Source organism: Maniola hyperantus, chromosome 18 (assembly GCF_902806685.2).
Source record: "Maniola hyperantus chromosome 18, iAphHyp1.2, whole genome shotgun sequence".
Taxonomy (NCBI): Eukaryota; Metazoa; Arthropoda; class Insecta; order Lepidoptera; family Nymphalidae; genus Maniola; species Maniola hyperantus.
Window position 1 is genome coordinate 12,083,576 of NC_048553.1, and position 21,365 is coordinate 12,104,940.

Below are 21,365 nucleotides of genomic sequence, written 5' to 3' on the forward strand. Positions count from 1 at the left end.
TTACATTTAAGGCCCAAGACACGGATCTGCTCGCGAAATTCAAATTTAATTTGATTTTTCACAATTAGTAAACTAATGCGACAGAGTAGACTTATGGCTCGTGTCTTGGGCCTTAAGTCTCCGATTCAGTTGAATAAAGAAAACAAACGTAACTTTATTATAGTTTTTAATACTTAAATTCTACTACATTACATTGAGCTACAAGTCTTCTCTATATATATAAAAGGGTAAGCTGGCTGGCTGGTTGACTGACTGACTGACTGATCTATCAACGCACAGCTCAAGCTACTGGATGGATCGGGCTGAAATTTGGCATGCAGATAGCCTATTATGACGTAGACATCCACTAAGGATTTTTGAAAATTCAACCCCTAATGGGGTAATATAGGGATTTGAAATTGGTGTAGTCCACGCGGACGAAGTTGCGGGAATCAGCTAGTTACAACGAATTTGAACTAACTTAAAATCCAGGATCCCAAGCAGTGGTGTCGGAGACGTCCACCATCTTGTAACAAACTACAGTATCGCCAGGCTCGACGGTGAACGCGGTGTCTTCGAACCTCAATCCGCACTCCATGTCACGTTTAATTGTTGTCACTTCGTCCTTTAGGTGCTTCATTGATGCTAATTTACCTGGAGAAGAATTAATTTTTATTATTATTAAATCTAAATAAATAAAAGGAAAAGCTAACTGACTGACTGATCTACCAACGAAAAGCTCAAACTTCTGGACGGATCGGCCTGAAATTTGGCATATGATTGCTTTAATTGTTTAAGTCAAAATCACTCTGTATATTCATGTCACAACCATACATATTGTAATTTGTGTTAAGGAAAACATCATTCTCTCCTCCATAAGTCGAACTCGAAAACTGATCTTGCCGTTTAAAAATAGGTTTACAACGGTTAAACTATACTCTATCCACGGCCAGAAGTTCATATAGCGCTCTCTCTGAAAACAACGTAATCTCATACAAATGACAGACACAAAAATCCAAATTTAACAATTTTGTGTCACCAACCAATCACAAACGAAACTATGTTTTCTAATTGAATCTCGAATGGTTTTTAAAAATGTTTGAATTTGGTTGGGGTGCCTCCTGAAATGGTGAACGCCGACGGAGATTTTTGTCTCTGTCATCTGTATGGCATTACGTAAAAGAGAGAGTCCTATACTAACTTACTTCCGTGGATAGTATAGTAAGCTTACCCTCAAAAACAACTTCCTGTCGGCGTATGACCCTATATAGCGCGTTCCTCGCTAACGAGCCCTTGACGCAGCGGCAGCCCGCCACTGGGACCTTTTTCTTGCCCTCCGATACTTGGAATTGCTGGAGGACATTCGCTTCACCTGGAAAATTTAACAAATGATTCGATAAATCTGGCATGAACTAAGGAGCATAATCTCCCTTTGCCCGTTGCTAATTAATGTTGTGACATCTTCACCCAGCACAGCAACCACCGCCTGCTGAACAAAGGCCTATCCCAAATAGCGCTACCATACCCGGTCCTCAGCCTCATTCACCCACTCTTTCTGCCTTGTGGTCATATGAACTTACCGATAATTTCTTCCTCCTGTCGGTTAGGTATCCTGGCACTGAGCTCCTGTTTGATGTCGTCCACCAGTTTGTATATGACGTTGTGCCGCTTGACGGCGACGTTGGCGTTCTTGGCTTCCACGGCCAGAGCGGGCGGACACTCCACGTTGAAAGCGTATATTATTGCGTTGAACGCTTGGGCGATCTGAAATTTTTTTGAGGCATTTGTAAAAACTCAGTCGGACTTGCACACGAAGGGTACAAGAAATAACACTTTTTTAATTTTCGTAGCGGGCATTTTAAATTATTTGTTACTAGCTTATGCTCACGACTTCGTCCGCGCGGACGAATTTCAACCCCCTATTTCGCCCCCTTAGGGGTTGAACTTTCAAAAATCCTTTCTTAGCGGATGCCTACGTCATGATAACTATCTACATGTCAAATTTCAGCCCAATCCGTCCAGTAGTTTGAGCTGTGCGTTGATAGATAAGTCAGCCTTGATAGATTAGTTTAGCCTTTTCTTTTTATATATTCAGATTCGTTGTTTGTTATAGCGGCAATAGAAATACACATTGATACCTCTATATCGTTGTGCGCGAGTTGACCGACTCCGTAATTGACGAGCTCCAACTTCACCCGCTCGTGCTCGTCATACGTCTCCAGGATGTCCAGGATCGCTTCCACGGACCCGTCCACGTCGCCTGCCAACAAACATATTTAACAACTAGCTGATGCCCGCGTCTTCGTCCGCGTAGAATTGAGTTTTTAAAAATCCCGTGGGAACTATTTGATTTTCCAGGATAAAAAGTAGCCTATGTGTTAATCCAGGGTATATTCTATCTCCATTCCAAATTTCATCCAAATCCGTTCAGCCGTTTTTGCGTGATTGAGTAACACATCCGAACATCCAAACATTCACACTTTCACATTAATAATATTAGTAGGATAGTAGGATTACAACTAGCTCGTGATTGGTCTGCAAGCGTAGTGAGCGCAAATTATTTACATTTTTACTGTTTCCTCCTGTATCATCTTCTGCCGCGGCCCGGCGGGTCTCAGCCTGTATTTGCCTGTAGACCGCTTGTGAGCCGATTGTTGTGCTGAGATCTAGGTCTAGACTCTAGCAGTACACGTCAAACACAGCACTAACCTTTGACCAACACGCTGAGCGTGGGATGCGTGTCCTCCTGGATCATCTTCTGCCGCGGCCCGGTGGGTCTCAGGCGGTACCTTCCTATGGAACGCTTGTGAGCCAACTGCTGTTTGTACTGAACTCGATGCTCGCTCTCTTTAGTCGAGATAGCCTCAGCGTCTGATGCCTGTTTCTCTTTCATGCGCTGGCTGTGACGCCATCGCATTACTTCGTTCGCGCGTTTCTATTAACAAATTTTGAATCTGAGATTTTTTTAACTGAGGGAAATGAAGAGTAAAAATATTCTCATTCATTTCCTCTTACCTCTGACTCCACTTCTAAGACTTGGTCTCCAGCGGCGGGCATTTCCCGCCAACCCAGCACTGATACCGGAGTGGAGGGGGGAGCTTCGTTTATAGAGGCCCCCTCAGCCGTGTTTAGCACTCTAACCTAACAAAACAAAAATTAAATAACTGCTTATACAGTGAATGACAGTGAAACTTGAGCAAAACCTACTAAAAGTAGTAAAACTTGTAGCCCGCAGGAAATATTGTACATCAACCTTTAAAAAGAGATTTAGGCTTCGTAGAACATTGTCTCTTTCACTCATACCTATGTGACGTTTTGTCGGTCTCAAAGACAGAGACAACGCTCTACGAAACGAATTAAGTAGGTATCTAGTTACATAGGTAGGTATCTACTCACTTTGGCCCAACCAGTACCCGCAACGATGACGCAGCCTTTTCGCAGAGTGCCGCGTTGTACCAACACAGTGGCTTGCTTCCTGTTTTTGAGGAGAAATTTTATAATTGTGATTGCATGTACTTCTGTAATGGGGTAATATAAATAAATATTATTTTATTTGGGACCACAACACAAACAGTACACAAAAACATACAGAAAAAAGATAAAAATTACAAATCCTTAGTTTTAAAACACAGTTTTCCATGCATTTCTACCCCATAATAGGACTTTACTGTCCATGCTTGAAATAAAATAAAGTAATGAAATAAAGTACGACTGCGGTATATACAGGACGAGGCGAAGAAGACGTACTTCCGAAGTGATTTCATTTGCAAGGAAACAATAAACAAATGAATTCAAGAAAACAGTTGCATTGTAGTTTGTAGTAAGACACCGATAATAACTTACCCAGTGCGAGGGTCCATCTGGGCTTCTATCACTACCCCCTCGACGTAGCCCCCCGGGTCCGCCTTCAGCTCCATCAGCTGGGCTTGCAAGGTCAGAGCTTCCACCAAAGTGTCCAGGTGTAACTTCTTCAACGCTGACACCGTTATGGCTTGTACGTCACCACCTAACGCTTCGCACAGTATACCGTGCTTGGCTAAAGAACGCATTGTTTTTTCCTGTAAAGGTAAATTTTCTTAAAACCTGTCATCATCATCAATCTATCGCCGGCTCACTACTGAGCACGGGTCTCCTCTCAGAAAAAGAAGGATTTGTTTCAACACGCTGGCCAAGTGCAGATTGGTATATTTCACACCCCTTTGAGAATATTAGAACGAACTTTCAGGCATGCAGATTTCCTCACGATGTTTTTCTTCGCCGTTAAAGCATGTCATATTTATTGCTTGAAACGCATATAGCTCCGAAAAGTTGAGGAGCATGCCCAAGATTGAACCACAGACACTCCAAATGGGAGTCTGAAATCTTAACTACTAAACTGTTACCGCTTGTGATGATGTTCCTAATAAGGCTTATCAAAAACAGTTGTATGCGATAAAGGCACACAATTCATATTATGTATTAACACTACAATAAAACTAGTTTTAAAGCAATACTATATAAGACAAATTATATGCGTATAAGACTTATAACTAAGACTACGTATATTTGTTGTATTTAAAATTTAAAATAACATGAATACAATTGTGGCATACCTACTATGTTAACACCTGGCTTGTCGATTTTGTTGATCGCCACCAGTATGGGAACTGAAAAGCATAAGCTACATTCAAGCTTTATTTATATATTTATAATTATCTAAATTGCATATTTCAATTTTTAAAGATATTAGCCATGTTAATCATGACCAATATGTCCCTTATTTATTTAAACGTCTTTACGGAGTGAGCCTTCTGTATCAGTAAGTACTCTGTGCTATCACTCACCATCAGCCTCTCTGGCCATGCGAATAGACTCCACCGTCTGCTCCATGACTCCGTCATCAGCTGCCACCACTAACACTACAATGTCGGTGGCGCGCGCGCCGCGAAAGCGCATTGCAGTAAACGCCGCGTGCCCGGGCGTGTCTAAGAACGTTACTTTTTCCCCGGACGGTAGTTTTACTGTAAAATTATATTAGACTCGCTTATGGTCGCGACTTTGACCGCGTGGACTACACCAATTTCAAACCCCTATTGGTGAAATAAGGGTTACATTTTCAAAAATCCTTTCATAGCGGATGCCTACGTCATAATAGCTATCTGCATGCCATATTTCAGCCCGATCCGTCCAGTAGTATAAGCTGTGCATTGATAGATCAGTCAGTCAGTCAGTCAGTCACCTTTTTCTTTTACATATTTAGATTTATTTTCCACAAGCCTTAAATAGCAATACATTTAAATTATTAGATTCAAAAACAATTGAAAATGCTCTAATTAAAAATATTTTGAACCTATACCTTCAAAAGCCCCTATATGCTGTGTAATGCCTCCAAACTCAGAGTCCACAACAGAGGTGTCCCTCAAGGCGTCCAGGAGTGTGGTTTTCCCGTGGTCCACATGTCCCATCACGCACACTACGGGCGGTCGCGGCCTCAACGCTCCAGTGGGCGCTGGAGGTGCAGGCACTGCATCCTTATTCTGAATCATTTGCATCAATGCGTAAGTACTTGTAAAAGTTTATTCGAATAAAAAAGATTTTTATTTTATTTATTTATTTATTTAATCAACTATTAAGGTCCAAACGCACTTACACTGTGCTGCGCGACGCGGCAGCGCCTTCAAACAAACTTTAAGTTATATTTGCCACCCCGCGTCGCTCAAGTGCGCTTTGCTCCATACACACTCATATATCCTACTAATCCTACTAATATTATAAATGTGAAAGTCTGGATGTTTGGATGTTTGTTACTCAATCACGCAAAAACGGCGGCAAATCCGTTATTTGGATGAAATTTGGAATGGAGATAGATTATACCCTGGATTAACACATAGGCTACTTTTTATCCTGGAAAATCAAATAGTTCCCGCGGGATTTTGAAAAACGTAAATCCACGCGGACGAAGTCGCGGGCATCAGCTAGTAAACTATACTTGGCGCACCGCGTCGCTCAAGTGCGCTTTGCTCCATACAGACTCATATACATTCTTTTTGGCGTGCAACATTGCGTCGCGTTAGGGAAGACTTTAGTCTAACAGTGGACGTCCACAGGCTGATGACGATAATGATGATGATGATACTATTAGTATAAATGTGCAAAACTAATAAAATAAAGGTCAGAAGTGGGATAGGCCTACCTCTTCTTCTGTTATTTCCTCTTCAGGTCTGGCAACAATTTTGAATCTGCAACCAGATATCTTCACAACATCTCGTACAATCTGAGGGTTATGTATGATAGTGTCTTTTCTGTAAACTGTGTCTGAGTTCTTGTCTGCAAACTCTAATGCTTTGAACACATGATCTGGAATACAAATTCTAAAATTAATTAAATAATCCAGATCAGTAGATTCAGTATCAGATCCAATCCAATCCAATTCATCAGCCTGTTTGCGTCCACTGCTGGACATAGACACCTGGGACGTCAGGGACGCCTTTCCAAGAGCGCGCCACCAAACACGGTCAGTATCAGATCAGTAAAAAGAATTTTACTCTAAAATATTTTAATTTATTTGACCTATTTCAGGAGGCTTACATTACAAGGCTAGTTAGGAAGTCTTAAGTAAGAAGATAAAATGCCCTTGGTTGTACTCTGTATGCATCTTTATGGATATAGATTATTTTATATGAAAAGAGAAAACCCTATGTATTTCTAAACATTTTCTACAGCCTTATAAATGTGAAGGATTTTCTTGAAAATTAAGTTAACTTACCCACATCTTTACTGAGTACATTGGCTATTTCCTGGACGGTCATATTACGCCATATCCCCACTACCTCAGAGCCTGCTTTGGGGGAATACCTTATCACTCTTTTGCCCTGGTTCTCTATAGCCTATAAAGAAAAAACTAGTCAAGTGTGAGTCAGACTCACACACGAAGGGTTCCATACCAGACAAAATACTTTTTTTTGTGATGTAGCCACAAATAGGCTACTTGACAATTTTTTTAAGTTGGTCTTAAATGGTTAATATTTGTCCTATTATATCAAAAAAATTAACAATATATTTTTTTGCGCCCTAAAAACCGTAAAACTTTAATTTAAAAAAATATTTTTCTTAGACAGGTGAAAACACTGTCGGCCATGTTTGGCCGATAGATTATCTGTGCTCTGACGTCATGCATTTGTAAACAACAGCATAACCACAGAGTACATTATATATACTGAGCATAACCTACCAAAGTTTAATAAACATGACTTCTATACTAGTTTACATGAAAAATATAGTAATTATCGTTATTGTATCATCCGAGAATGTAAAAAACGCATCGATAAAGACCACAGGAAAGTTGTGGATTAGAGTGCCCAGTGAAATAAATATACGTAACACGCAAAGACTTGCTTAAAGGGATCCTATATGACTAACGACTTCAACCCAAATTTATTTTTGCAAAGATCACTTTGTTGTAAGTCTTACTTAATAACTTATTCAATTTATAAAGAGAAAACGATATTTTTTTACGTTTACTATGAGTTTTTAGAAATATATAAAAACTAGCTTATGCTCGTGACTTCGCCCGCGTGGACTTCATAAATTTCAAACCTCCATTTAACCCACTCAGGGGTGGAATTTCAAAAAATCCTTTCCTAGTGGATACCTTCTCTTTACCTACAAAGAACACACTCACCAAATTTCATGTATCTAGGACCAGCTGTTTAGATGTTTAGGCTGTGCGTTGATATATAAGTTAGTCAGGACTCTAAATTTTATATATATGGATACTACGTTAGTCCCCGCGTGACATAGGAATGACATTTCTTTGTTTACATATTTAATGACGTCACATCATGGCTGACAGCGTTTTCTGCGTTTCAAATAAAAATAAAAATTGTATTTTTTTTTAAATTGGATTTATATATCCATCCTGCGTTTTTAATAATTGTTATTGATATATTTCGTTGTTTTAAGCAAAATACTATAATAAATAATCATTTATTGGACGAAATTAGATATGAGTCAAGTAGCCTATTCACGGTTTTCAGATTTTTGCCTTTACTTGTGCTATAAGATATTGCTACCTGCCAAATCTTGTGATTCTAGGTCAACGAGAAGTACCCTATAGGTTTTGATTCACTTGATGGGTCTTGACAGACAGACAGAAGGGTCCCAGAAAGGAGTAGTTCCCTGGAGATAAGGAACTCTAAAAGTAGCAAAAAGAAAATAAACAGTAGGTATATTTCAATAGCTGATAAGTAACGAAGAAATTATAACTAAATATAAAAACAAACCCTTTCTTCCACAGATTTTCTTTTTTTGAAACAAACACTGTTCATTGAAATGCATCTTTTCCAGTTTCTGATGTTGTATGAAAATGCAGTATTTTCAAATACCTGTATACATTCATTTTTTATGTGTAATGGCAACCTGCAATTAAATTAAATTTAAATACTTATTGGTGCCATTTCTGTTGTCTTTCTCTGAACTAAATTTACAGTATTTGCATCTTTTTCTTTTTAATATTGCTAGAAAAGGACAGAACATGAATTTTACATTTCAAGATGCAAAATAATACTGCACACTAAACAATAGGCTCACGGCTGGCAGCTAAAGTCACAAGGTTTGACAGCTCTAATTAAATTTTAAAATGTCAAACTGTGTCTGTCCTTTTCATATTACATTGGTAAGAAGACGATGTGAATACTATAAAATATATTTGTGCTCAGAATTAGTACCAATATATTTAAGAAAAGATAGGCAGGTCGCTTGTTTGGGATGCAACTTGTGTAGACACTTTAGCTGCATCCCACATTCAGGCGACCTCCTCTATGGCGGGTGCAGCGGCCATCAGCGCTGAACAGGCCAAGAGGCGCAAATATGAAAACCTCGATGGGAGCTTCGTATTCGTGCCTTTTGGTGTGGAGACCTTGGGGCCGTGGGGCCCGGGGGCTCGAGCTCTTTTTGAAGAAATTGCAAAAGAGTTATCGAGTCAACCGGGGACCCGAGAGCTGGCAGCTACCTTGGTCAAAGAATTAGTTTGGCCATCCAAAGGGGTAATGCTGCCAGCATCTTGGGTACAATGCCTCGCTGCGGTGGTCTCGATGAGGTTTTAGATTTAATTTAATTTATTTTAGTTTTAATTTAATGTTGTTTTTTTTTTAGATTTAAGTTTATTAATAGTTTAATTACTTCTTTGATAAAAATAAATAAAATTTCCCTTTTAAGAAAATAAAAGAATTTAGTAGGTACTTGTTTAAATTAAAAATACAAAATGATTTAATACTGAAAATTCGGTTATTTATATCTAATTTAACAAGCTAGTGCCTAGCATGCATTGTTAAATGCTGACTCACATGTATAATAATGGTACTATGTTAGAAAATTTTACACAAGTGCCAACAACAACTATACAAATTTTCAACTCAATCGGATAAACGATGCGCAACATATAGAATACAAACATATAATTATTTTTAAATGTTCAAATGGTACTTAAACCACTTAAAACTTTCAATTGGTCAGAGAAATTAATTAGGTTATAATAGGTTACATAGGTTTTAAGATCTCCTAAATAGGTACTCTCTGTGTCCAGAGATAGATTATTTGTATGAATTGCTAAACATAGTATTATTCATATAATTAAAATAGTTGAATTTATAAAACTTACCATTTAAACAGTACACTTCTGTACATTATTGTTAAACTAAATAATTGCTACCTATAGAAAGATTATTCTTCATCTCATAATATATAAAAAAGTATTATTTAAATTGAACACAATACTTAATGAAGCGTACGAAACAATGTTATTTCTAATATATTTATTCAATATAATAAAAAATTGTGAAATCTAACCTAACTTTCAAAACACCGCTTGACAGTTGATAGCATAGCATAGATTAATATGTGATAGCTAAAAAGTAGGTACATGACAATGTCATCACCTCATTGGTCATCACCGAAATAAAAGAATGTCATGATGACACAGATGACACAGGCATGATGTCATAGTTCTAGCAAGAGTTCTATACTCTTTGGTGTTGCGCCACAGAATGCACAGAATACATTTTATTATTTCTTGCACCAGCGACATTTTCTTTTCTTCATCTATGACTCCTATAGTCCGTACAAACTACAAAATCACTACCTTATCACTCTTCACTCGCCATTTTAACTCTGAGATTAATAAGTCTATGCTGAGATATGATAATTATCATGCGTTTAAAAGTACCTAGTTACTAATTCTTTTAAAATTTCTTTGGATAATAGTTATATCATAAGGCAGAAACTTGTTGACGAAACTTTTTGCTGAAACTTGTTGGCAAAACTTGTTACTGAAACTTGTGGAAGAAACTTGTTGAGGAAAGTTGCTGACAAATCTTGTTGCCGAAACTTGTTGATGTAACTTGTTATGGAAACTTGTTGATGAAACCTGATGCAGAAATATGTTCCGGAAGCTTGTTGCCCAACCTTTTTCCACAGTGTTGTAAAAAAGCACTTACCCTTATTATACTCTTTGCACTTACCTCAGTCCTCAATTCATCACTAAATCGTCATCATCAACCGATAGTCGTCCACAGCTGGACATATTAGCTATTATTTTATCCCCACATTATTTTGCCAATCCAAAGAAAATTGTACCAGGCTTACCCGTCTTACCCATCCCTACCGAATTTATTAATAATGAGCCATAGACAACTACTATTTATGTCCGCCATTCATTCTTTTGAGTTGCTTTTTCGTTTTACGATTCCGTAAAAAGCACGATTTGTCACCAAATCCGACGCAACATCAAGAATTAAACCAATTACGTAGAACTTAAAACCTGATTAAAGTTTAAAACCATCGCTCGAAACAGTTCAGAAGAACAGTTCAGTGGAACAAATTGGTAGTTTGCCTGTGAGACGAGATCGTATCTTCGGTGTAAGGTTCAGTGATGCTCATCTTTGCGTTTAGCGTGTTTTGCTTATGTGCCTGATGGTGTGGGAACTATGTGCGAATAGCGTAACCGTACAGAAGGACTCAGCATGGGGGCCTTTTTGAACAAGCCCGAGACGAAGAAGTACAATGAGAGTGGAGAGGGAAACGGTCTCCGGTACGGCGTGGCCTCGATGCAGGGCTGGCGCGTGGAGATGGAGGACGCTCATCACGCGCAACTCACTCTAAACGGAACGTTATCCGACTGGTCGTATTTCGCCGTGTTCGACGGACACGCGGGGGCTCGCGTGTCCGCGCATTGCGCGAGCAACCTCCTCGAGTGTATCTTACAAACCGAGGAGTTCAGGCGCGAGGATATAGCGGAGGCGATACGCGCCGGGTTCCTAGATCTAGACCAGAAGATGCGCGAGCTGCCAGAGCTATCGAACGGGAAGGAGAAATCAGGTTCTACAGCGGTCTGCGCGTTTGTGTCCCCCAAGCAGATTTATATCGCTAACTGTGGCGACTCCCGAGCGGTTCTAGCACGCAACGGCGTTCCTATATTCGCGACACGGGATCACAAGCCGGAGTTACCTTCGGAGAAGTCTCGTATAGTGCAAGCGGGTGGATCGGTCATGATACAGCGCGTCAACGGCAGTTTGGCGGTATCGAGAGCTTTAGGTGACTACGAGTATAAGAAGTCTTATAGTCGCGGTCCGTGCGAGCAGCTGGTGTCCCCCGAACCGGAGGTTTCAGTACATGAAAGGCTAGACTCGGAGGATGAGTTCTTGGTGCTGGCGTGTGACGGAGTGTGGGATGTGATGAGTAACGAAGGGTTGTGTGCGTACGTGCACTCGCTCTTGCAGCTCACGGATGACCTTGTGGCTATCACGAACCAGGTCATTGACACCTGCCTTTATAAGGTAATTATCAACTTGTATTATTAGTTTGATCTTAAAGTCTATCCACTAATAAATAGATTTAGTTATTTGGACATAGAAGTCATGACTATCTTAAGGCATACTCTTAAAATACTAATCCATACTAGTGTCATCATCATGATCAACCCATTACCGGCTCACTACAGAGCACAGGTTTTCTCCCGGAGTGAGAAGGGTTTTAGCCATAGTCTACCACTCTGGCCAAGTGTGGATTGGCAGATTTCACACACCTTTGAGAACATTTTGGAGATTTTTTTTGTGTGATCTAACCGTTCATGGTTTTCAGATTTTTCCCCAAATGTCAACTATAAGATCTACCTACCTGCCAAATTTCATGATTCTAGGTCAACTGGAAGTACCCTGTAGGTTTCTTGACAGACAGACAGACAACAAAGTGATCCTATAAGGGTTCCGTTTTTCCTTTTGAGGTAAAGAACCCAGAAAATGAAAGAGTTCGAAGCATTTTAGAAACCTAGGTCTACAAAGTCACAGACATCAGCCATATTTTTGCCTCTAAAATGTACTATTATAAGTATACTAGATGATGCCTACGACTTAGTCAGCGTGGAATTTGGTTTTTAAAAATCCTGTGGGATCCTTTTGATTTTCCGGGATAAAAGTAGCCTATGTCCTTCCCCGGGATGCAAGCTATCTCTGTACCAAATTTTGCCAAAATCGGTAAAAGGATGGGGCGTTAAAGGCTAGCGGACAGACGGACAGACAGACAGACGGACAGACAGACAGACGGACAGACAGACAGACGGACAGACAGACAGACATACTTTCGCATTTATAATATTAGTATGGATATGGATTTATGCTTGTGACTTCATCTGTATTGATTGGGGTTTGTAAACAATCCTGAGGGATATCTTTGAATTTCTGGGATGTAAAGTAGCCTATCTCCAGGATGCTAGCTGCATTTCTGTATCAAATATCAAAATTGGTGAAACAGATGGGCTGTGAAAAGATAACAGACAGACAGACGCTTTTGTATTTAGAATAGCAGTTGATTTTGATTACTTAGGTAACATAATTTCTTCAAGGTTAAATTATTAAGGTAAAAAACAACAAATTAACATTTAAACATTATTTCATAATTAATGATGCATTTAGTACTTCTAAAAGGATTATGTTTTAATACCAGAATATTTTTATTTTATTCAATAACAAGTTAGTCATTGATTGCAATCTTTGTTGTGACGATGCAGTTGAATCTGGAAGGGTTATGGCAGTTTTTGTTTAGCCCATCATCATCATGATGATCAACCCATCACTGACCCACTACTGAACACAGTTCTCCTGTCAGAATGAGAAAGGTTTTGGCTATAGTCTACCACGCTGACCAAGTGAAGATTGGCAGACTTTACACACCTTTGAGAACATTGTGGAGAACTCTCAAGCATGCAGGTTTCCTCACGATGTTTTCTTTCACTATTTACACAAGTGATATATTTAATTAAGTACTTTAAATGCATAAAACTCTGAATAGTTAAAGGTGTGTGACCAGGATTGAACCTCAGACATCCCATATAGAAGGGTGTCTTAAGCACTGAGCTATCCCAGCAAATAAAATAAAAAATATGTGTTAAATAAAACTGATATAATTATATACAGGTGTAACCAGAACGCTAGCAAAAACTTAGCATTATTATTATACTACCTAAACACCATTGCCAATAACCATTTGCGTCATTTTATAGTTTTAGTGATTTAGTATTTCTCAAACCTGCAATGTATAGCATGCAAAACTCGGGTCAATACCCCACCTACGACGCGGTATTGACTCTGAGTGACCTATTTACGCAACGTTCGTTGACCTCTAGCGTCAGTCAGATGTTTTATTTGCAATATATTGTAAACTTTTACAAAATTGATGGATTTTTTAATTTTTTTTTTGCGTTTTTTTGTGGTAGATATCAGTAATCAACACCTGTCTTCGTTTTTGCTAGCGTTCTGGTTGCACCCTGTATATATTATTTCAATTTTATCACATTGAAATTTGAATGCATCAAGTTACAGATTAGACAAATTAAATGATAACTAACATTTTTGCTATTACATCATTAGGTAAACCCAAAATTAGTCAAGTTGTAATTGTTATTAGGTTACTGTTTATACTATAGAGAGCATCCTTTAGCGAAATCTATTGTCTAATGGACACCTTATAATTTAGGTAATACCCAAGAAAACAAGTTAAGTAATAACAATAGGTTAATTGTAGTGAGTATCTAGTGTAGTATGTAATTATCCTACTATTGATATAAACGTGGTACAGATGAATTGTTTTCCCTATAAAAACAGATTTTTCTTTGAAGTAAGAATTTTACTTTAAAAAAGCTGTGATAGCCTAGTGGTTAGGACGTCCGCCTTTTAATCGAAGGTTGAGGGTACCCCGGGGTATGCACCTCTAACTTTTCGGAATTATGTGTTTTAATTCCGAAATTTAATTTAATTAGGTTGTGCTCAGAATCAGTGGTACTGATTCTAAGCACAACCTAATTTTAGAGTATTCGCATCCTCTTCTTACTAATGTAATATGTAAAGGACAGACGCAGTTTAACAGTTTTTAATTTAATTTTTAGATGGTAAAACCCGTGATTTTAGCGCACAGTCGCGAGCCTACTGTTTAAATTTGTAGAGTGCACAAAAATTTAGAGTCTTTAAATGTTAAGTTCATGTTCTGTCCCTTTTTAGCATTGATAAAAAGGAAAGGATGCAGATACTCTAAATTTAGTTTAGAGAAAAACATCTACATTATAATATGTCGCTAAACGAAATAGGCTTAAAATCAATGATTTCATTGTGCATGAGTAGTTAAATAAATTATTGAAGAGATTGAAACGGGAGTAGCCTTTAGTATAACCCTCCCTATTCATAGAAACTGTGTCAGCCTATTATATTTGCTGTCACTTGTTTGTGGCGATGCAAAGGCTGCTTCGTTCATTGTGGTTTTCTATAACTGTGACACAGCTGCTATAAATTGTTTGTTTTTTTGCTAAGATTTAGGTTTTATAAATCCTGTGGGAGCTCTTTGATTTTCCGCCATAAAAAGTTGTTTATGTCAATTTCCGGGACGCAAGCTATAGTCCGCGACGGGTCGAGATGGCAACCGGGGTAAAAATCGCAAAGTTTCCCCAAAATTTTTACATGACTATTACAGGAGAAAAACCAGTTTTATTTGATTGATATAAAACCAATTTCAAAGAAATTTCGTATTTACGTTCAACGTTTAATACACTAAGGGATTACGGTATTATTTTATGATAACAGAGCACATAGAATTTTAAATATAAATATTTATAAAAGCGTGCAACAAATGTGCGCTCGGGCGGCCCAGACTTTTCAATACATTCGCCTTTGCGAAGCCATGTCACCTTAATGGGCAGATTACACCTACCGAGTACAGTGGCGAGTCAGTGTCCTCGGCCGAGTACTCGGTTGGTATAAACACTTTAACGAGTGCAATTTCGCCGCAATTTCTCAGCCACAGCACAGTCTCGGCCGAGTGATATTTTACTGTTTTGCTTCACTACTCGGTAGGTGTAATCTGCCTATATCATGGACGATACGCTGTGCGGCCCGCCTTATGACCCGTTGTATTTATTCCAGGGCAGTAAAGACAACATGAGCATCGTGCTGGTGGTGTTCCCCGCCGCGCCCAAGCCCAGCGCCGACGCGCAGCGCGCAGACCGCGAGCTGGACGAGACGCTGCGTGCGCGCCTCACAGGTTGCTATTACTCTCTACTGCATGCCTGCTCCGCGCCCACCGCCCACACACGGGCCCACACACAGACAGACACACAGACCGACCGACAGACAGACCAACAGACAGATAACAGCGATGTCGTTGGCTGATCAATGTTTATAGTATCTGTAACACTTGTAACATAATAACTGTATGTACTTCTTTGTAATCGGAATCTATAAGACTCAGGTTAAAGTAGCTAGCTAGTTTATAATCGTCTTAAGACGCGTATAGTTTTTGCACTTCACGTGGCCGAGTGGCTCATGCTTGTGTCTGTCTTGAGATCTATAGAGCGCACTCTGACTTAGCTTAGACTTAAGACAGAGTTAAAACGAGACAGAGCTGTATCTCTCACATAAATCTGTCTAGTTTTAACTCAGTCTTAAGTCTGAGCAAAGTCAAAGTGTGCTTTATAGATTTCAGCCTAAATGTGTGTTGTTGCGAGCGCTTGCTCGCGGCTGATTGGTCCAACATGCACGCACACTTACGCAATGTAAGTGTGCGTAAACGACGTAACCACAAGTAGAGTTCACTCGCCTTCATGAATTACAAGAACTATAAACATGGATGAGCATTGTATCGTGAGATGGACGAAATACTGCGCGCGCGCCTCACAGGTTGCTATTACTCTACTGCATGCCTGCTCTGCGCCCACCGCCACACGGGCCCACACACAGACACACAGACCGACCGACAGACAGACCAACAGACAGAACAGCGATGTCGTAGGCTGATCAATGTTTATAGCATCACCATAAAACACTTGTAGCATATTAGCATACTTATTAAATCAAGATCTAGGACTAGAAGGATAAAGTAGGTAGGTAGACGTCCACTGCTGGACAGTGCTGGACAGTGGACATAGGTCTCTCGTAGGGACTTCCACACGCCACGGTTTTGCACCTTCTGAATCCCGCGGTGCCATGCGACTCGTTGGATGTCGTCTGTCCACCTAGTGGCGGTTTCCCAATGCTGTGCTTTCCGTGCGACGTCACCATTTCAGCCCATTGCCACTGCAGCTTCGCAACCCGTTGAGCTATGACGGTTACTCTGGTTCTCCTACGAATTTACTCATTCCTGATATGATCACTTAGAGAAACTCCAAGCACAGCTCTCTTGGGACCCCAACATGTGTCGGTTCCTCAAACCAATGCCCTGCTCTCTTGGGGTCCCAACATCTGTCGGTTCTTCAAACCATATGCCTGCCCATTGCCACTGCAGCATCGCAACCCGCTGAGATTTTTAATAAATATAGGGATCAATTACGATTTACGCTGTCTTTAGCAGTATGTACTTTAAATAATTATAGATATTATTATCGGTTCAGGGTAATAGCTGAAAATCAGCGCTGTATGCTCTTGTGCAACAAGGCATATAGCATAATGCAGAGCTGGGACGCTTTTTCGGGTTGTGCCACACATGACAGTTTGTTCCGGCGCTTCTTTTGCTTGAAGCGCATTGGGCTTATGCTCAGGTGGAAGAAGCGCCGGAATAACCAGCTCTTAGTTATAAGATGTGATGTGTGGCACAGTTTTGTAAATAAACGTCTTTTCTTTCTTTCTTATTATGGATTATATTTATAAGGTTTCCTTAAAAGTGCGCTGTTTAGCGCGCCGCGGTGGCTGGTGAGTCAGATTGTGATAATAAAAAATATAATCAATGCGGCTCTTATCGGCTTACGATCTACGGGAAGGTCGTTATTCTTTATTACGTTTTACGTTTGTGACGAAAACTACTAGGAGGTTTAGTAAGAGTTCGTACATTTCGCAAACGTTGATAAATTTCGAGTTTTGTCTGGTGGGAGGCTTCGGCCGTGGCTAGTTACCACCCCTACCGGCAAAGCCGTGCCGCCAAGCGATTTAGCGTTCCGGTACGATGCCGTGTAGAAACCAAAGGGGTATGGGTTTTAATAAAAACTGCCATACCCCTTCCAGTTTAGCCCGCTATCATCTTAGACTGGATCATCACTTACCACCAGGTGAGATTGCAGTCAAGGGCTAACTTGTATCTGAATAAAAAAAAAAAAGTTCGAAACACTATAATGTCAGAGTGAAGTGGACCCAAAGTTCGTTGTTTTAAAGTCGTTTTTTATTTTGCTTTTGTAATATCCTATCCACTTTGTCATACCACGCTGGCCAAGTGCGGATTGCCAGACTTCACACACCTTTGAGAACATTATGGGGAACTCTCAGGCATGCAGGTTTCCTCACGATGTTTCCTTCACCGTTAAAGCAAGTGATATTTGATTACGTAAAACGCACATAACTCTGAAAAGTTAGAGGTGCACCCGCGATCGAACCCCCGACCTCCGATTAGGAGGCGGACGTCCTAACCACTACGCTATCACAGCTTCTCTGTGCCTCTACATAATGTCAAACGATATATACTAAAATATAAACGTTGTGGCTGTCTGTAGACGCATTGCATGTCTTCAACTGTTGAAAGTGTGCGTGTCGGCTGTGACATCTATAAACTATACACACACGATAGCTTTTATGATTTACGTTTTATGTGATACTAGGTATCTATACAAAAGAAAAGATTTTACGTGATATGGTTTCGCTTCTCGGCTGTGGTGTTTTCGGTACCAAGTCATACATACTAATATTATAAATGCGTCTGTCTGTCTGCTAGCTTTTCACGGCCCATCCGATCAACCGGTTTTGACGAAAGGTATATAATATAGATATAGGGAAAATCAGGGATTAAAAAAAAAACTAAATCCACGCGAACGAAGTTGTTGAAGTCATCTAGTGGATAATATTTCCCTACTATACCTACTCTTAATGGATAATATTTCCCTACTATACCTACTATACCTACTCTTAACAGTTAGTTTAGCGCTCTCTCTGTTACGTTATCACTAATCCCATACAATTGGGTATTTGACTATATCAAAAATAAATTATTTCTCAGTGATTATTAAATAGAGGGTCTTCCAAAATACGTAAAATCTACGTCCTTTGTTGGTTTTAAGTGTAATAACCATTTTTAATTATCGAATAAACTAAAAAAGCACGTCAAATGATTGTGACGTCACACACCGGTATTTCATAGAATCTCGCATACTAAGCGCGCGTTTTGACGTTTGATAAAAAGTTACTGATTTGACTAGTTGTCATATACCGTATTGTCTCTGTTAACCGTTTTGAGGTACCATTTTCAAAAAACAAAAACAAAATCGAAATTCAATTAGAATGCATACAGTAGCCAGCAGGAAATAATGTATATTGACCTTTAGGAAGAGAGTTCGGCTTCGTAGAACGTTGTCTCTGTCACTCATACCTATATATGTGACGTTTTGTCGGTCTCAACGACTGAGACAAAAAACCGCCATCGCTTTCTAAAGGTCGATGTACAATCTGCCAGGTACTGTACAGTGCGACAAGGCTACCTTGGCGCGTGGCGAAAATCGGAACTAACGTTGCTGTCAAGTGTTTCCCTTGTTCTTGTTTGAATATTCTCAGCCTTTGTTCTCCAACAGCGCCCCCCTGTCAATGTCATTCAAGTGCCAAGTGAGCCTTGTCGCTTTGTAGTCTCGTTTAGCACAGCAGTTTGTAAGCGATATTCTTGTTTATGGTAAACCGTTTAATTTTCACGCACGACTACTTTTTTAATTGGCTTTACGGCTCTGGGTTCTATTCAAGCCCTTTTGAGTCCTACGGAACCCTATAAGTTTTATGCAAATTGCTAATACGCGTGGCCGCCATTTTAGTGACGTCAGCACTAGACTGAAGTTTCGAGCTGATGGTATATTTTTATTTCGGCTGACGTGGAAATGACGTCAGCCGAATTCGATGTTAATGAGACATGGTTCCAGCGCAATAGTAATTTGCGGGACTTATAAAACGTTCGATTTTTACGCTCGACCACTTTTTTAATTGGCCTTACGGCTCTGGATTCTATTCAAGCCGTTTTGAGTCCTACGGAACCCTACGTTATGTGTGTTCTAACTTCTATGTTTAAACTTGAATGGTTATTGTAATTAGACGCGTTGCAGTGCGGTTTACCTCGTAATGTTTGTGGATTGGATTTTACTTTGTGGGGAAACTAATACAGCAATGGCAATCTTACAGTGAACGACAAAGCATAGAAGGTGCGTTTCTCACTACTCATTCCAAAATAGAAGTCGCAAACTTTAAACAAGTAACTTCAACATTACAAGATAAAGTACCACCCTACCGGCAAAGCCGTGCCGCCAAGCGATTTAGCGTTCCGGTACGATGCCGTGTAGAAACCAAAGGGGTATGGGTTTAATAAAAACTGCCATACCCCTTCCAGGTTAGCCCGCTATCATCTTAGACTGCATCATCACTTACCACCAAGTGAGATTGCAGTCAAGGGCTAACTTGTATCTGAATAAATAAAAAAAAGTTCAAAATTAAAACCTGACTACTGATCTTTATGAAAGCTAGAATATAGTAAAAACGATTATCTGTCGCTCGGTATATTTTAATATCTAAATATATAAAAGTAAAAGGTGACTGACTGTCTGACTGACTGAATGACTGACTGATCTATCAACGCACAGCTCAAACTACTGGACGGATCGGGCTGGAATTTGGCATGCAGATAGCTATTACAACGTAGGCATTCGCTAAGAAAGGGTTTTTGAAAATTCATTACCAAGTGATTCATAGATAAAGTAGTAGTATTTGTATATTCGTGACGATAACAATTCCTTTCATGTAGCTAAATGGGGCTGATTCTTTTGTACACAATCTTTAAACTAAATTAAATTAAAAGGTCTAAATCTAGTGCTATCCTTTTCCGCAAGCAACATAAGAACAGGGATATCAATAGATTTAGACGTGTCATTTTAGTTTAGATTAGATATTGTGTACAAGAGAATCAGCCCCAATGTGTTTCATGTTTATCTTGTTTAGTACAAATATGTCATAAGTTACCACTTACCAGATATTATTATTAGGTACTTTAAGTAAATCAGTTATTTTTTTGTTATAATATATTTTTACGTGTGTTTAGTTATTAGTTTGAATAAAGGGTTGTTTGGTAACTGACTGCACGCTTTAACTTTAGATTGGATAAAAACATCGATATAAATGACAAGATATGGTCAAGGGAACAAAATTTTTCACGGTTTTGGAACCAAATAAATCAGCGCCACCTCTTAGATACTAATGAACGACCTGTTTGAAATCCAGACGTCACTGAGGTTGCATTGGTGCTAAAGCACCACTGAGTCGGTGCCATTTGGTTTGTTTAATAGCCCTGGTTGTTTCTTTGATTCTTGGGTTTTACTGGTTTTACTTCGTAAATTTTTCACAATTAATTACATCTTGCCTATGCACTAGCTTCAACAAAAGTTTGTGTGTAACATAATATTATGTCAAAATTAAGATACACCCTTTTTTGAATCTTGATGGCACCGTTTCTGTTGTCTTTCTCTTAACTAAATTTAGAGTATCTACATCTTTTTCTTTTTAAAATTGCTAAAAAGGGATGGAATATGAATTTTACATTTAAAGACTAAATTTTAGTGCACGCTACAAATTTAAACAAATTTTATTTGAAATATTGGATTTAAATACCTAAGTAAAAGTTAAAACTAAGTAAAAAAAAGTAGATATTATTTGAAATGATTTACACAAACTTTGTTGTAGTTTGAAAATAAAACTACATAGTTAGTAATAGACGGTAAGAAATCAGAATCGCATTTGCAGTCATTTACCAAAACCGGATGTTAGTCATGTGAGTAGTTATATCTTGCAAATGATTTCTCATATTTTTGCAGTTTACTAAATACACTATACATATTTAATTACCATAAAAAGTTTGCTTAGTCAGAA

At 39.2% G+C, this 21,365-nt stretch overlaps 2 protein-coding genes and 1 long non-coding RNA gene across 3 annotated transcripts in view; 1 reads left to right on the top strand and 2 right to left on the bottom strand.

Annotated features, from left to right (window-relative positions):
- LOC138403567 (uncharacterized) overlaps nucleotides 1-21,365 on the bottom strand; it is a 161,167-nt gene that overhangs the window by 21,429 nt on the left and 118,373 nt on the right. The window lies entirely within an intron of this gene.
- mIF2 (mitochondrial translation initiation factor 2) lies at nucleotides 188-9,830 on the bottom strand. The gene is made up of 15 exons (XM_034977965.2): nucleotides 9,617-9,830; nucleotides 8,241-8,376; nucleotides 6,725-6,845; nucleotides 6,152-6,315; nucleotides 5,315-5,495; nucleotides 4,803-4,979; nucleotides 4,576-4,625; nucleotides 3,823-4,037; nucleotides 3,376-3,454; nucleotides 2,995-3,120; nucleotides 2,689-2,914; nucleotides 2,118-2,239; nucleotides 1,560-1,743; nucleotides 1,211-1,351; nucleotides 188-633 (listed from the first exon to the last, which is right to left on the bottom strand). Exons 1-15 carry the CDS (start codon nucleotides 9,640-9,642, stop codon nucleotides 461-463), a joined length of 2,121 nt encoding a protein of 706 aa, XP_034833856.1. The 5' UTR covers nucleotides 9,643-9,830; the 3' UTR covers nucleotides 188-460.
- Nucleotides 10,612-21,365, top strand: part of alph (protein phosphatase alphabet) — a 30,418-nt gene continuing 19,664 nt past the window's right edge. The window contains exons 1-2 of the mRNA XM_034977971.2: nucleotides 10,612-11,789; nucleotides 15,420-15,537. Of these exons, the coding sequence (XP_034833862.1) occupies nucleotides 10,977-11,789; nucleotides 15,420-15,537 (931 nt within the window). The 5' untranslated portion in view covers nucleotides 10,612-10,976. The remainder of the gene's footprint in view (nucleotides 11,790-15,419; nucleotides 15,538-21,365) is intronic.